The sequence below is a fragment of a genome, unplaced genomic scaffold (assembly GCF_019419815.1).
Source record: "Pyrus x bretschneideri cultivar Hongxiangsu unplaced genomic scaffold, Pyrus_bretschneideri_v1 Contig5, whole genome shotgun sequence".
NCBI lineage: Eukaryota > Viridiplantae > Streptophyta > Magnoliopsida > Rosales > Rosaceae > Pyrus > Pyrus x bretschneideri.
Genome location: NW_025999787.1, coordinates 367766 through 382247, shown reverse-complemented (window position 1 = coordinate 382247; position 14482 = coordinate 367766). Strand labels below are relative to the sequence as shown.

At 37.4% G+C, this 14482-nt stretch overlaps 2 protein-coding genes across 5 annotated transcripts; both read left to right on the top strand.

Annotated features, from left to right (window-relative positions):
• The first annotated feature begins 624 nt into the window (after window positions 1–624).
• On the top strand, window positions 625–7713 carry LOC103966383 (OVARIAN TUMOR DOMAIN-containing deubiquitinating enzyme 6). Of its 4 annotated transcripts, none has more exons than XM_048568949.1 (9): window positions 625–837; window positions 1377–2230; window positions 3034–3195; window positions 3705–3782; window positions 5850–5928; window positions 6017–6162; window positions 6774–6839; window positions 6933–7104; window positions 7345–7713. In XM_048568949.1, exons 2-9 carry the CDS (start codon window positions 1544–1546, stop codon window positions 7560–7562), a joined length of 1608 nt encoding a protein of 535 aa, XP_048424906.1. In that variant the 5' UTR covers window positions 625–837; window positions 1377–1543; the 3' UTR covers window positions 7563–7713. The 4 variants fall into 4 exon arrangements, with proteins under 4 accessions (XP_048424906.1, XP_048424905.1, XP_018507694.2 ...); XM_048568948.1 differs by having other exon boundaries at window positions 1367–2230; XM_018652178.2 differs by having other exon boundaries at window positions 1267–2230; window positions 7348–7713.
• Window positions 7714–8695: 982 nt separating this feature from the next.
• LOC108868625 (mRNA-decapping enzyme-like protein) lies at window positions 8696–13687 on the top strand. The gene is made up of 8 exons (XM_018652184.2): window positions 8696–9115; window positions 9249–9289; window positions 9408–9457; window positions 10254–10398; window positions 11228–11284; window positions 11632–11758; window positions 12490–12945; window positions 13369–13687. The coding sequence occupies exons 1-8, from the start codon at window positions 8957–8959 to the stop codon at window positions 13420–13422; spliced, it is 1089 nt and encodes a 362-aa protein (XP_018507700.1). The 5' UTR covers window positions 8696–8956; the 3' UTR covers window positions 13423–13687.
• Window positions 13688–14482: the final 795 nt, after the last annotated feature.

The window sequence follows — 14482 nt, the reverse complement described above, 5'->3', positions numbered from 1 at the left end:
CTCGACTTAACAGAGCTTTTTAACGGAATGACCTAGATGGTGGATAATCTCTGCAACTAGTTTTATCGATTTTAAATCTTAAGTACCCATCACTTAGTAATATGATCTAGTGGTATTCGTTTTCACTTGTAAGTGAAAGGTCTTATGCTAGATTTCGCCAAAGACGAATTTGAATCATATTATTGCTAGCCCATTGTGAGGCATAGCCTAATCTCATTCCTTTAGTGTAAATAATATCGTTAGTTCAAACAAAAAAAATCTCAAGCACCAAAGGATAGGTTATGTAAGTCTTAGAAGCCATTAGACTAAAGAAAGTGTATAAGAGGATATGAGTGAAGAGAATAAGACTAGATAGTAGAGAATCCTACTCCTTTTCCAAAACCTTTGAAGATGCTCTAAGAAAGTTGAGGAAACAAGCTAACTTAAGTCGCACGCACTTCCAATGCTCTAAGGAAGTTGAGGAAACGAAGTTAACTTAAGTCGCACGCACTAAACTGACTGACCCCGCCTCCACACGTGTAAGCGTAAGGGAACTGGACACGTGTAAGGGTAATGGTGTCTGAGTAGCCGTAGCTTGTCGAGTCCACATCACGTGGCCCTCTTTAACGCAGCCTCCCATTTTCTTCCTCGCGACTTCTCTCTTTCTTTTCACATGGACATTCCTCCCTCTCTCAAGTCTTCTTCTTCGCCTCAATCAACATAAACCCTAGAAAAGTAATTTGGGAATTTGAAATATTCAATTAAAATTCGATTAATTTCGCTCAGCTTTTGTAGATCTCAGACTCGTCGTGATTGAAGCTTCAGAAGGAGGCTCTGTTTCTGTATTTGGTTTCTCAGGTGAGTCGCCAACTCGTGCTGGGTCGAGTCAACCGTAGGGTTTTTATGTAATCGTTAAACCTTGGTAATATTATGCGTTTTTGGTGTGGGGCGTGTTTGATTTATTTGATTGATGTTTTCCTTCCATGGTTCTTGGAGTTTGAAAATTTTTTTTTATTCGGTTATCCTGGGTTTGTGTCAGTTTGGTTGCTGAGAAAATGGTAGGAAAGGGGAACAAGATTGAGAGAAAGTAGAAAGATTTGAATTTTGGTTTTTTATTTATTTTGTGCATTTTTATAAAGTGAGAAGATTTCAACAAGTTTCAGTGAGTTTTGGGTACAATCTTCTTTGAGTTTCCAATCTTTTTCTCAGAAGCCAACCGGATCGTTCCGAAGCTATGTTCTTTTTTGTTGATTTTTCTTGGAAATGTATGGTGTTTGTTGTTTGCAGCTTGGGATGGTTGGATGGTGAAATTTTTGGGCTAAAATTCAAGTAGCTTAGAGGTTTTCTTGTTTAAAGTTCGAGCTCTGGGTCTCATGAGAATTGTTAGGGGAATGCAGAGATCGTTTCCCGAGGAGCAGAGCGTGCTGGGCTGGAAGAAAACCTTCAGCCAAGGGATTGGCGCGACTGCACCCAAGGCCAGAACGCGTGACAAGCATAACTTTATGTTTGGGGTTTTGTGAAGGACATTAGGCTAGGGTTTTGAAGACGTTAAGCATTGAATACAATGACTCGAATTCTGGTTCAGCGAGGTTCTTCAAGTGGTTCTTCTTCCAACCCAACTCGTCCTTCTTCCTTGTCTGGGTCTTCTTCTGCTTGGGCACAGTCACAGGTTAATAATCCTCAGGCTCTTTCGGTTGTGAAAGATGAGGAAATTGTAGAGGAGGCACAAGAAAATGTTTTTGTGGATGAGCTGCCAGAGTATTGTGGGAGTGGTGACAATAAGGCCGTGAATAATGATGATCTTTTGACAGAAAGCTGTAATGATGACAATGTGAGTTCAAGTGATGAATTAGCTGAGGGGGAAAAAGTTGGTAAAAATGACATTGCCATTCCTGGGGAATTGATGAAAGGTTTAGACGGGGTGAGGATTTCTGAAAGGGTGACAGTTGAAAATGTGGACTCGAGCAGTGATTCTTTACAAAATGTAATTGCGAGTTCTCAGCCACCACCTCCTCCAGTCCCTCCCCCAAAACTTTCCTCAGCAAACTCGAATTCAAGGAGATCTGTCTCAGGGAGTTCAAATGCTGTCCGGATTGGACCTTCTAGAAGAGCAGCTGCCTGGCCTGTTGTTTCAACTAGGACGTCACCGAATGGGTCGCTGCCCTCTTCTCCCAGGTCTCATGGTGAAAGCGAGGGGTACAATAGTGCTGATGAGCAAAGTCCTTGCTTTGTATCTTCCTATGATGACACTGTAAGTTTCTGATCTTATATATGCAAAATTGCAAATAAGTAGGAAAGTCTGATATCCTCTTTAGTAGGTTTTATTGCAAAGAATCCTGGTGTTTTGGAAGGAATTGAAAAACATGGCACAGTACAATCTTCTTGTTTAGTATTTTTGGTACATTACCCAAATATTTGCTTTGGTTTTTTGGGTAAGCCTGATCACATCTCAAAGTTGAACTTTTTAACCATTATTTATCACAAAAACAATAGGTTGCATATTCTCAGAAACTAAGAAACAGCAGCATCCCAATATCAACTTAATACAAACTCCTCCTGTCACATCCTGGCCCTGGCCCCCACCATATTCCGGGCTCGACTCCACCGTAGCACGATATTGTCCGCTTTGGACCCTGACCACACCCTCACGGTTTTGTTTCTGGAAACTCACACGAGAACTTCCCAGTGGGTCACCCATCCTGGGATTACTCTCGCGCGAACTCGCTTAACTTCTGAGTTCCAATGGAACCTGAAGCCAGTGAGCTCCCAAAAGGCCTCGTGCTAGGTAGAGATGGGAATATACATATAAGGCTTACAGGATTCACTCCCCTGGATGATGTGGGATGTTACACCTCCCTATTAGGAAGAAATGTTTAACAAAGACGCTTAAGCAGAAGCTAAACATGTAGGAGGTTGCGCCATTAAATTTCTTATTATTTTTTGTTTGAAGCCTTGGAGGTCACATTTGCACCCCCAGTGTGATGTTACATTTGTTTGCTCCATTCTTCACTTCTAATTCAGAAATCTCAAATTGGCATGTTAAATCTATATCAGGAAAGAGAACGACAGTTTGAAATTGATATTAGGCGTGCAAAAGGCTTTGAAGTGAAAAGAATGCTGGAGGATGGGAATTGTCTCTTTCGTGCTGTTGCAGATCAAGTTTATGGGGATTCTGAAGCCTATGACTTGATCCGGCAAATGTGCATAGATTACATGGTATTATTCCTTGCTTCCCCTCTATTTTTATTCTATTTATGCTCTTTTTTAGGCGCTGTGGATATATACACATGTTTGGTACTTATTAGAGATTAAGTTGGGATCTGGCTATGTAATGTTAGCATACACTTGCAAATAACAAAAAGATTTTTGAATTCTCTTTAAAATTGAACTATTGCTATATGGTTGATTGGCCAACAGTGGGGTTGTTGGACAATGTTGTAAAGTGAATTGGTAACCCAAACAATGTTATTAAGCGTGTAATGGGGAGAAAATTAAAGATGTGAAAAGTAAAATAGAAGAAAATCAGGTAGTAGAGGGAAAAGCTTTTTATAGTAACAATACTTTTAGTTTTGATTCCTATCCATTATTTGTTAAAGAAAACAAATTACTGGACAGAAAAATAAATATTGCTTTCTTTTTCATAACTATACCATAATTTTTTTCATACCTACTTAATGCTATAGTTCATCATAACTTCTGATACTTAGTTCTCTGTATTTGTCCAGGAACGAGAGAGGGATCACTTTTCTCAATTTATTACAGAAGGATTTACCTCTTATTGTAAGAGGAAAAGAAGAGACAAGGTATGCCACATCTTTCATTGATGTCCACTCCTTGAAATACCTTATTGATGGGGTATGCCTAAACATTAGCTCCATATAGTATCTTAAAATGGCATCTTGAGTTCCTCTAGTTTATTCCCAAAATAATGGTAAGGAGGTGGAATGCTATTTGATGCATGTCCTCTTAAAGACTGTGATCATATTACAATATCATCCCTACGTTCTAAGGTTATTTTTCATAGTTGTTATGTCCAAGTTGGAGACTGGCTAAAGCTTTTGTAGTATCTGTTCCTGTTCTTCAATACCCTTCCCCCTTTTTTGTAGGCGAAGTTGCCTAACAGTGGTGTGTTTGTGAGTATTTCTTTATGTGTCTACATGTTCTGGAAGTGAATCAACACTTGCTACTTGACAATTAATTTTTTTTGGTGAAATGGCTTATTTTTTCTGGTCTGTTTAACAATTAATTTTTATCTTATTTTATTTTGGATGTTTATAAAATAAAACAGTCTAGTGAAGGATAATAAAAGGGGAGTGGGAAACTTAATTCTTTGTAGTAGTCTTTGATTAAGACATATATGTTAAACTTACTAGTTATGTGGGAAAAGAAGCAGGGTAACTCATGTACAATGACGGGTTCGGTTTTACTCATCAGATTACTAACTTTATATCTAACACTTGTGGTTTTATAGCGGTGGGAAATGATGAAATCTTTTTCCTGGTAGGTGAAATTACACCTATAATGCTTACAGAAGTAATCTTTTTTCCAAAAGATTTCACATTTGAGTGTTTTAGAGATCTAGAATTTGTTTCATTTTTTGTACTGAATCTCGGGGGATTATCAAGTCTTCCTTTCTTTGATGTCAAAAATTTGGTAAAACCATCAGTTTAAATGACACAAAAATGCCCCAAGGAAAACCTTATAATTTTGTTTAATCAAAGTACAGCTAAAAAAAAAAAAAAAAAACCCTCACAGTGTCTTCCTATGCAAGTTAAATTGTCTTAATTATTAAATATTTAGCTTGAGCGTCCTATTGGCAAATATATCGCAATGGTCCTTCATATTGATGGTGATGTGATCCCCATTTTATCGAATGTAATATTGTGTGCATCTTCTGCTAGGGTGGTGTTGGTGGAATTAGATTTCAAATTACATTTTGAATTTGAATTCTGTTAGGAGAGATTGGTTGCGGCGGTGAAAACTAGCGATGGCTTTGATATTTTCTTTATTAAATGATTCCTGGGTCATGATGATGGAGCATGTTCTCACTCAAAGGCCCTCTGCTAAAGGAGTTGTTATTCTTTTTAGTTCCTCAAGACCTGATTATTTCCAGGCTCACTCTTTGATAAAAGATTACATCTTAAGAAGTTAAAAAGCACTATGGAGTAAGGGAACTATACCTCGTTATGTTTTCAGAGCAACTATAAGTTAATAGTATCTGTTGGGTCATGAAAATGTTGTAGAATAAAGCCTTACCCAGCTTTGCACCCTCCTGAAGGCATTCAAACTTAGCTTTACAAAAGAAGTATTTGCAATCCCAGCTTGGAAACTGCCTTGAATGGCTGTTGATTTCTCGGATGACAATTGCACCATCTCATGTGGAAGAGTAATTAGGTTTCCTCTTGAAGTTATGCTTGCTAATTGTGAGAGAGTAGAAAGGTCTAGCTGCTTAATTATGACATGCTGATGAATATTGTCAATGACCGTATAATTTTATGGTAGGTGACTTAGGTGAATTATAATAATAGAGGCATATGCGTTGACTGCTAACAAAGATAGTTGGTATACTTATAAAACATAAAAGATCTTATCTCCAATATTGCATGCTACTTGTTTTACCCTTTCTCAGCGTCCCCCTACTCAATAAGCATGGTTATTTTCTTAGTTGCCATTCAAGTGTTTGTCTTTCAGTTATTTTTATTATAACTTAAGATCTGGTGGCTTCAGTTTTCACCATGTTAATACCTTTGTTAAGTTTTATACTTATTGGTAATATGATGTCTGTTAATTATTGACCCAGTGAATTTTTGCACAGTTCCCTGTCTTTTCCACTGCAGATATGTTTAATAACTAATTTTATCTTATGTCAGGTCTATGGAAACAATATTGAGATCCAAGCCTTATCTGAAATGTATAATCGGCCCATCCATATTTATTCCTATAAAACAGGTTTTTGAGCTGAATAATGATTTCTGTCTTTCTTCCAGTGAAATTTTCTATTTGCAGTGTTTTGTTAACTTAAGTGAGTTTGATGCAGAACCGATTAATATTTTCCATGGAAGCTATGACACTGACACACCACCCCTACGACTAAGTTATCATCATGGAAATCATTACAACTCTCTTGTTGATCCCCGTCGTCAGACCATCGGTGTAGGACTTGGGTTCAGCCGTCTTCGTGGGGTGAGTGTATGTGCTTAATTATTCTATATTCATCTGGCTTTAATTATGTTACTTCTATACATCTGGATGAAACATGGATAACATAGATGTTCCTTTTCTTTCTGACATGATAAGACTAGGGTTGTATATAAAGGGGAAGGTTAAAAAAAACGAAACTAAGAAATCTGAAGTGTAAACTATTGCCAGTTCCTTCAAAAAGTCTTGTTACTATTTACTGTCACATGGCATGCGCACATAAATATGTTTAATTTATTAGGCTTTCGCTGCTGCCATTCCTAGATAAACAAAAGAAGTTACTGTTATGGGGAAGAGATTTGGGTTCAACGGGTGTTTGGCTTGAGTAAGGTGAATGTTATTTTAAATCTTTTTCGGGGGCTGGGAATGGGAGTGGGGAAGAATTACAGTGGGATGAAGAAAATCGGGGCTGAAAATGGCACCATTCATTCGAAGCATTGTTAGTTATTAGTGCTTCCAATTAAAGTTGTTGTCAAAGAAAGCAAGGATGTGATGGTCACATCACTTGACGAGCCAGCTATTCAGTGGTTTTATTTCTGAAAGGTATCATTCGATTAAACAACTTAATCTAATGTTTCATCTTTTCATTTCTGTAGTCAAATGTTGACAAGGATCAGGTCAAGGCTGCTATTAAGGCTCAACAGGACCAACAAATTGATAATGCAAGTATCCTGATGTTTCTGCATTATGGTTTTAAAAAATACTTGACCTGGAATTTCATGATCGCTTTTTCCTCTCATCTTTACTACTGGCAGGCACTTCTAGCTGAGGGGCGATTTTACTCGGATCTGGAGCTTACTGAGAAAGAAATTGAGCGCATGGTTATGGAAGCTTCGAGGCTTGAATATGCAGACGGCACATTTAAGCAACAACTTGGACGTAGAGAATCTTCCACTTCTAGTGCTGAGCCGTCATCTTCTGGAGCTAGTGAGTTTCCCGTTCCTTTGTTTCTTTCCCTCGCCTCCCTCTCTCTCGTACAGAACTCGGTAGAAAAAATATTTTTATTTTGAGTGTGGGCTCAATTTTAAGGTATTAAACTGCATTTTTGGATGATTTAATTTGGCAACTCTTGGGTACATGGGTGGAATTTGCACGTAGGCTCTGATTAATTCTATGCTACTTGTGAATTTGGGAAGTGTGTTAGTGACTAGAATTTCATATGAACAGCAGGATCATCAGGCAGTGATACTAAAGTTGAAGGGAGGGACCAAGGATTTCAGGATTCGACCCTTAGCAGTAGTGTGCAAGTTGTGCTATCGATGGGGTTCAGCTATCTGCAGGTGATTGAGGCTTACAGCATATTTGGAGATGATGTCGATTCCATGGTTTGTTACTTGTTGGAAACTAGCAGCAGTAGCCGGCGCAAAGGCAAGGCAACCGAATGACCTGGTACAAACCAATTTAGGAACGCTTGCTTCGTTGTGCTGAAACTGTAGTGCTGGTAAAGAAAATGATTCCTATTTAATGGAAGCCTGTGAATCTTAATTATGTAATCTAAGTTCAATCAATAAAATGGAATTACTAGTTTGTTTTTGAGGTCTCGAGTGTGAACCTTTTCGCCCACACTGATGGACATCATAACTATTCTCTCTTTTTTTTTCTTTCCACGCACTTCTCTTTGTTTTTGGCCATCATATTGAACAAATCAAACAAATTTTACGGAGATTATTAAATAAGAGTGTAAGGGAGGGAGAAAACGTAATCTGAGGGTTCGAGGAGCCAATTTAGTAGCTGACATATTGACGGATTTGTGGGTATGACAAGTAAGCAGCAGTTAAGGAATGCACTCGAGTTAGTTGGAGGGGATCAGTTTCCCCGAAAGACTTGGCTGAGCCAACATTACATCGTCCAAACAACTTTAATCTCTACAACTAGAATTTCAATCATTTTATAGCTGTCACGAGAAGTTTCGCTCACAAACATACTAATCGGGGAACACTCTTTGAATACAAGCAACAGTCATTCTGAAAATGAACTAAAAGGGTAAGAAAGAAAGAAGGAAAAAAAAAAAATAAAAAAAAAGGAAACATAGTTTATTTTTCTTCCTCCTTCCCCCTTTATGATGGCTTTTGCTATTAACTCTCTCTAGAGACTATAATTTAGGGAGTTATATTAATTTATGATCTTCTCCAAAGACATATGACAGTATATACATTTTCCCTTTTTATAGTTAAAATTGAACTTAATGGTTTTCATTTATCTATCAAAAAACAAAATGGTTAATTAAATTCTTAATTTTATTAATTGACGTGAATTTGATGGTAGATGTGATACTTTAGATGCATTTTTTTCTCTATTTGAACATCTGTTTTTGTTTTGCTCATTTTATTTGTTTTTTTTTTTTTTTTAGTCTAATTTCTATATTTCATTCGATCTGAATAGTCAGAAGTAAGCATATGGTGTGCATGTGGGGAAAATGTTGCGTAGAAATCAATTCCCCTCGAATAACAAAAGGGCAAGTTTGTCTTTAACCTTTCCTTACGAAGGCGGGAAAATAGAGCGTGGGGGTCAGCAGCGCTTGGCAGTGAAGTGGGCTTGGAACTTTCCAGAAACAAATTATAAACCCAAAACCTCGAAAGTACCCCCTTCCCTTCCAGAACTTCTTCAGAAGAATGCCGGGTCATTTTCGTCATTGTGGATAACAGCGTCGCGGGGTCGCTTGAGAAAGAAGGTTTCATGATCCGAGTTGGACCTTCGCTTTCCTTAAATTCCGCTTCTTCCTCCCAAATTTCGGCGGTGGCGGAGGCAGTGGCGGAGCAGAAACCGAAGAAGGAAAAAAATGTCGCAGAACGGGAAATTGACGCCGAACCTGGACCAACAGAGCACGAAGCTTCTGAATCTGACGGTTCTGCAGCGAATCGACCCCTCCGTCGAGGAAATTCTCATCACCTCCACTCACGTCACCTTCTACGAGTTCAACACTGATCTCAGCGAATGGGTAATCCTTCTTTTTTCTTCTTAAATTTTCATCTTTTTTGCTTAATTCTCATTAATTCCACTCATGATCCAATTCTAATTTCATAATTTTCGTTCTAATTGATATGTATTTTTTTTCTTCTTTCAAATTTCAGAGTCGCAAGGACGTCGAAGGATCGCTCTTCGTGGTCAAGAGGTAATTTTACATTACTGCGATAAATTTCTAGTGGGTTTTGTGTTGTAAGATTTAGGTTTTTTTATTTTTTTGGTTGCAATTTGGGTTTTGGGGGTTAATTTTGTTGCTGTTATCCCAGGAATGCGCAACCTCGGTTTCAGTTCATTGTGATGAACCGGCGGAATAGTGGTCAGTACACTTGCATTGTGTTTTAATTCCCGACCCACGTTGTTTCGCTGCATTTGTAGTTGCCTTGGATTGGAAGTTTTATTGGTATTTGAGAATGGGGTTTATCAGGTTTTTCATGTTACGAGCTGAACTTGACTCTTTTGTATAGGCTTCAATAACGGAAAAGTTGCTATGTACTGATAGTTTAGGGTTTAGGGTTTAACTTAGATAGTAAGCTTAATGTCTCATGCTAGAAGAGTGAAAATATGTTGAAGTAGCGTATGAGCTCTCGGGTGTCCTTCTCTTACAAGCTGGCTTGGCCTGCTCTGGTACCAAATATCATTAGAACCAGTCTCCAATCATTACTGGAGTCTGGAATCTGGACCACATTTCCGAGTTCTATTTGTCTTTTAATTTGATTCCTCTCTTTGCCTCGTGTTAAATCCTATGCATTTGATCCTGCATCTTGGCTTGCTCTATTGTCACTCTATGGTGAATATCTTGTGCTCCATACAGCAAGTGTGCTACATGATAGGCTAATTATTTGAGATTGAGAAATTTAATTTTATTGGCTCGAGGCTTCAAATCTTCTGATTTAGTTGTCTGCTTTTCTAGTATTTCTTTTTAAGTCTATATCTCACGTTTCAAAATCTTCTGATTTAGTTATCAGCCTTTCTAAAAAAAATTTTAAGTCTATATCTCACGTTATTTGGACGTTTAATGATGTTTTCCTTTTAATTTTTATATGGCATGCATTTTATGTTTAATTTTCTAAATTTCTATATATTAAGCTGATCCAGTATGTTTGCATAAGCAGAAAATTTGGTGGAGGATCTCTTGGGAGATTTTGAATTTGAAGTCCAACATCCATATCTATTGTATCGAAATGCGGCTCGAGAGGTCAATGGTATTTGGTTCTACAATCCAAGTGAATGTGAGGAGGTGGCAAATATGTTTAACAGGTATTGTCTTCTTGCAGTTTAAGTTGATTGAAAAATTATTATCTTTGTGCTATTTTTGATTGACACAATCAACAACTTTGTATGGCAGTGAATGGATTTTCTATTACAATAAGGCATTATGTGGACAGTGCATAACAATTAAATATCCGAAGATCTTAAAAGCTTCAATAACGTACTATCCAAAATTTATATCGGATTTCTTTTGTAAGACCAGGAAGAAAAATAGATAGCTCTAAACTTTAATACATGTTAATAACTTAATTCATTCCTGAAATAGATATTTTTACCTGTGTATTTTACTATGTTACCAGTCACTGTTTGAATAGGTTGTGCAGAAAAAACCCTTCCGGGGAATCACCCTTTAATAGTTTCACTCTGTTGGAGTTAAATAATGATGTCTAGTTTTTGTGCAAAGAAATAGTGGAACTTATCTTGTATATGCATAGAATTAGTTTAAAACTTTAAATGCAAGTAATATACCTCATGGTGAGAGAAAATTTAAGGTTATCGTGACGTAGTAGCGCCATAGTTTTGCATACCACTCTTTCGAGTGTTTATTTTCTTATATACTTCTCGTAACTTTAATTTATCGGTAAACTGAAGTTCCGGAAAAGCATTTGTTAGTGTTTTAAATATTGGTTTCTGACATGAATGGTCCTATGGATGTTATTATTGCAACTGTTTGCTGGGATCCTGATTGAATAGAATTTTATTTATCCTTCTTATTTATATAAAAGTTAAAAGGCAAAGGGGAGAATCTCCCAAAGTATATATTATTCTTATTTGCTTTGTTTTTAAATCTGTTCTATCTTTATTTATGCGTCTCCAGGATTCTTAGTGCATATTCCAAGGTACCTCAAAACTCAATGGTATCACCAACAAAGAGGTAATATTCAGTTTATCCCTACTTAGCGCCAATGTAGTTCTTCCTTTACTTCTGAACTCTGGTATTACAATGTTTTTCCTTGCTGACAATAGTATAAAAACTTCTGGCTTTGTATTATTGATCACCTTTTAAGGGTGATATTTTCTTTTTGTATATTGCTGAGCTTGCAAACTTTAGGGTTGTAAAAGTCTTGGAATATTTATTAATATTCTGGTGTCAAGACAATAGTATAAGATATTATGCGTTTATGTTCAATAAGATTTCAAATGTTCAGTTGTGCAATTTTGTAGAAATTCTAGTCAATTTGGTTATGATAACAACTGAAGGAAGGATGTATTCTTTTGTAGTGAGTTTGAGGAACTGGAAGCAGTCCCAAGCATGGTTATTATGGATGGTCCTTTGGAGCCATCGTCATCAACTGCCTCTCATGTCACAGACGTTCCGGATGATCCGGCTTTTGTGAACTTCTTCAGTGTATGTTCTCTTCCTCTTGATGGAGCTAGTTTACTTGCTTAGTGTGAAAAGCTTAGGCACTATCAGGGTCATAATCTAGGATTCTTTAAGCACACAAGTGATGTAGCCATGGAAAAAGTGTAGCTACGCACCATTTGTGTGCCTGGTTTGATGTACTTTAACTTTGTGACTTTCTAGTCATACCATGTGGATCTGGGATGATTCCAACATGACTTCCAAGTTTATAGTATTAAATGTCTAGTGTTTCATGAGTTTCTAATTTTGTGACATTGATTGAGGAATTTTGGTTGCTCTATGCAGTGGTAGAATCAAAATGTTTTGATTTTATAACAATTTCTGCATTTAATGCTAATATTGGTATATTTTCACATTCAGCAATGAGTAGTTAATGTGGGATTGTTGGTTCTCGTCCTTTAAGATAATAATAAATTGCCAATGGAGTACTTCCTAAATGTGCCTGTTTGCCCTGTGTTTTATGCTCATTTCAAGGAAGCATATACTTGGTCAGTGGATGCCTACATATGCATGCCTTAACACAAGCACGAGTCCGTATACAGCTCAGAGGTCTAGGATTGGGTCTTTGACTCTTGTCCTTTCTCTGGAGCAGATTATTTTATGTTCATGCGTAGTGTCATCCCTGCATGTGTATGTATATTGGAGTGAACATACTGATGGATATAATTTTAGGACCGATGGAACATCTTATTCATTTTTCCTAACATTAATTGCAGACGGCTATGACTATCGTGAATTCTTCAACTAAAGCAATTACTGGACAGCCTTACCAATCATCTTCGACAGCCTATCTACCTTCTCATCCATTCGGTGCTGCACCTTCAAGTATTCCTGGCATGCGAATTCCATGTGCTCCACTGACAACTTTATCCCCTTTCGTTGACCTCCCTGAATCCCACAACACCACCAACTTGGCCAGTAATCTTGTAAAGCCATCTTTTTTTCTTCATCCTTCCTCTTCAGCAACAACGATGCCAGCTGTCACTGCATCAAGCCGTGCTGCTTCTCTTCTTCACCCTGCTGTAAGTGTGCAACGTCCATATGGTGCTCCTTTGTTACAGCCTTTTCCACCGCCAGCCCCTCCACCATCTCTCACTGCTGCTTCTTTCCCTCCTAACTATGGGCCACTTAATAGAGATAAAGTACGAAATGCACTCATGCTGCTTGTACAGGTTAGTCTTTCCGGATCATCGTTATGTAGATATATAATTTCACTCATTTTTTTTTTCAGTTGAATAAGATTTGATGTTTGCAGTAATGTTCAAAATTCGTTCACACAAATTGTGGTAAGTGTTTAAAATGCATCACGAACGCTTTGTAGTTTTATGATTGATAAATATTAGGAGCTGATTGTAATTATAGGATATATCAAGGAACGGATATCTAGATTTATATCTCCTGATGCCTTTTTCCCAGGAGACAAATCCGTTTGCATTACAACTTTGAATTTTTTGAATTGTATTGGTCCTGGGTACTGAGTCAATTATCTAGAGTTCTAGACTGAAGTGACTGCTGAGTAATCTTGCGGTTCCTCTTGATTATGAGTATCATTAACCTTGTTCATAGTTTGATTACGAGCTTTGCATGCGTTGTAGGATAATCAATTCATCGACATGGTATATGGAGCACTCCAGAAGGCACACCACTGAACACCTAAAGGAAGCAGCACAGGCTAGAAGCTGGTTTGTTTTTGTTCATTGTGTGCCTTCTTTAAAACGCATGCGTATGATGTATAGGATTTCGATTCTCATTCTCATGAGAGGGGAACTTCGATATAGGGGTATGTTGAGTTTTAAATTTGTCTGTGCCATGTAGTTTTGAATGTATGTTTTTTTTGAACAAAAGTTTCTGGAGTTAAAACATAGTCTAAAACGAATTATCAAATAACAAAAACAATTAAAGGCAAATTGCGGATGGAGTTTGAGTTATGGCATTGGCAAATGGTTTTGTACTTGAATGTAGATGGGCGAGTTTGTCAGGTAAATTGCATAAACATCATCTCAGACTGTTGGGTGCGTCCGCAGTTACGACCCAAATGTGGATGTACCGCCGCGTCAATTTTTAGTTATAAATGTTATCAAATTCGCATCACATGAACCATTGTTTTAGTGTTTTTTCGCTACTTAATGTCCCCTTGACGACTTAGCTTAGCTGTGAAAACCCGTATTTTCAAAACCAAGGTTATCCGCCAAGCCCTCCAATGACTATTTGTTGCCGCCTCATTCTCATCTCTTTTCTTTCACTTTTAGTTTGAAGAAGAAGAGAAAGAAAGAGAGCTTAGGGATAGAGGGCTCGATATGTGGAGATTGTTGCTGTGCTTTTTTGGTCGGGGTTCTAGCTATCGATCGAGATGAGTAATTTATGTAATGTGTTCACAAACTTCTTATTTTCAAAATAAATGAAAATCATGAACTATCAAGAGTTTTTCTCTATTTCTCATTATCTTTATCTACTTTCAAGTCAACCATGTTTGAGTTCATATTTGCAATTCGTATGTATACAATTTAAGTGTGATTACTTGGAAATTTTCATGGAGCATGAGAACTTCAATGTTGGGTTATCCAAAGGATAAATGTATTACACATAGATACTTTAGGGCAGAATGACCAATATAGGGATCACGCGGTGAGATACATTTTATGAAGAATAATCAACATTGAAGGGATATGAAATTATGTGGATACAGTTTTCGATATAATTATTATGTTA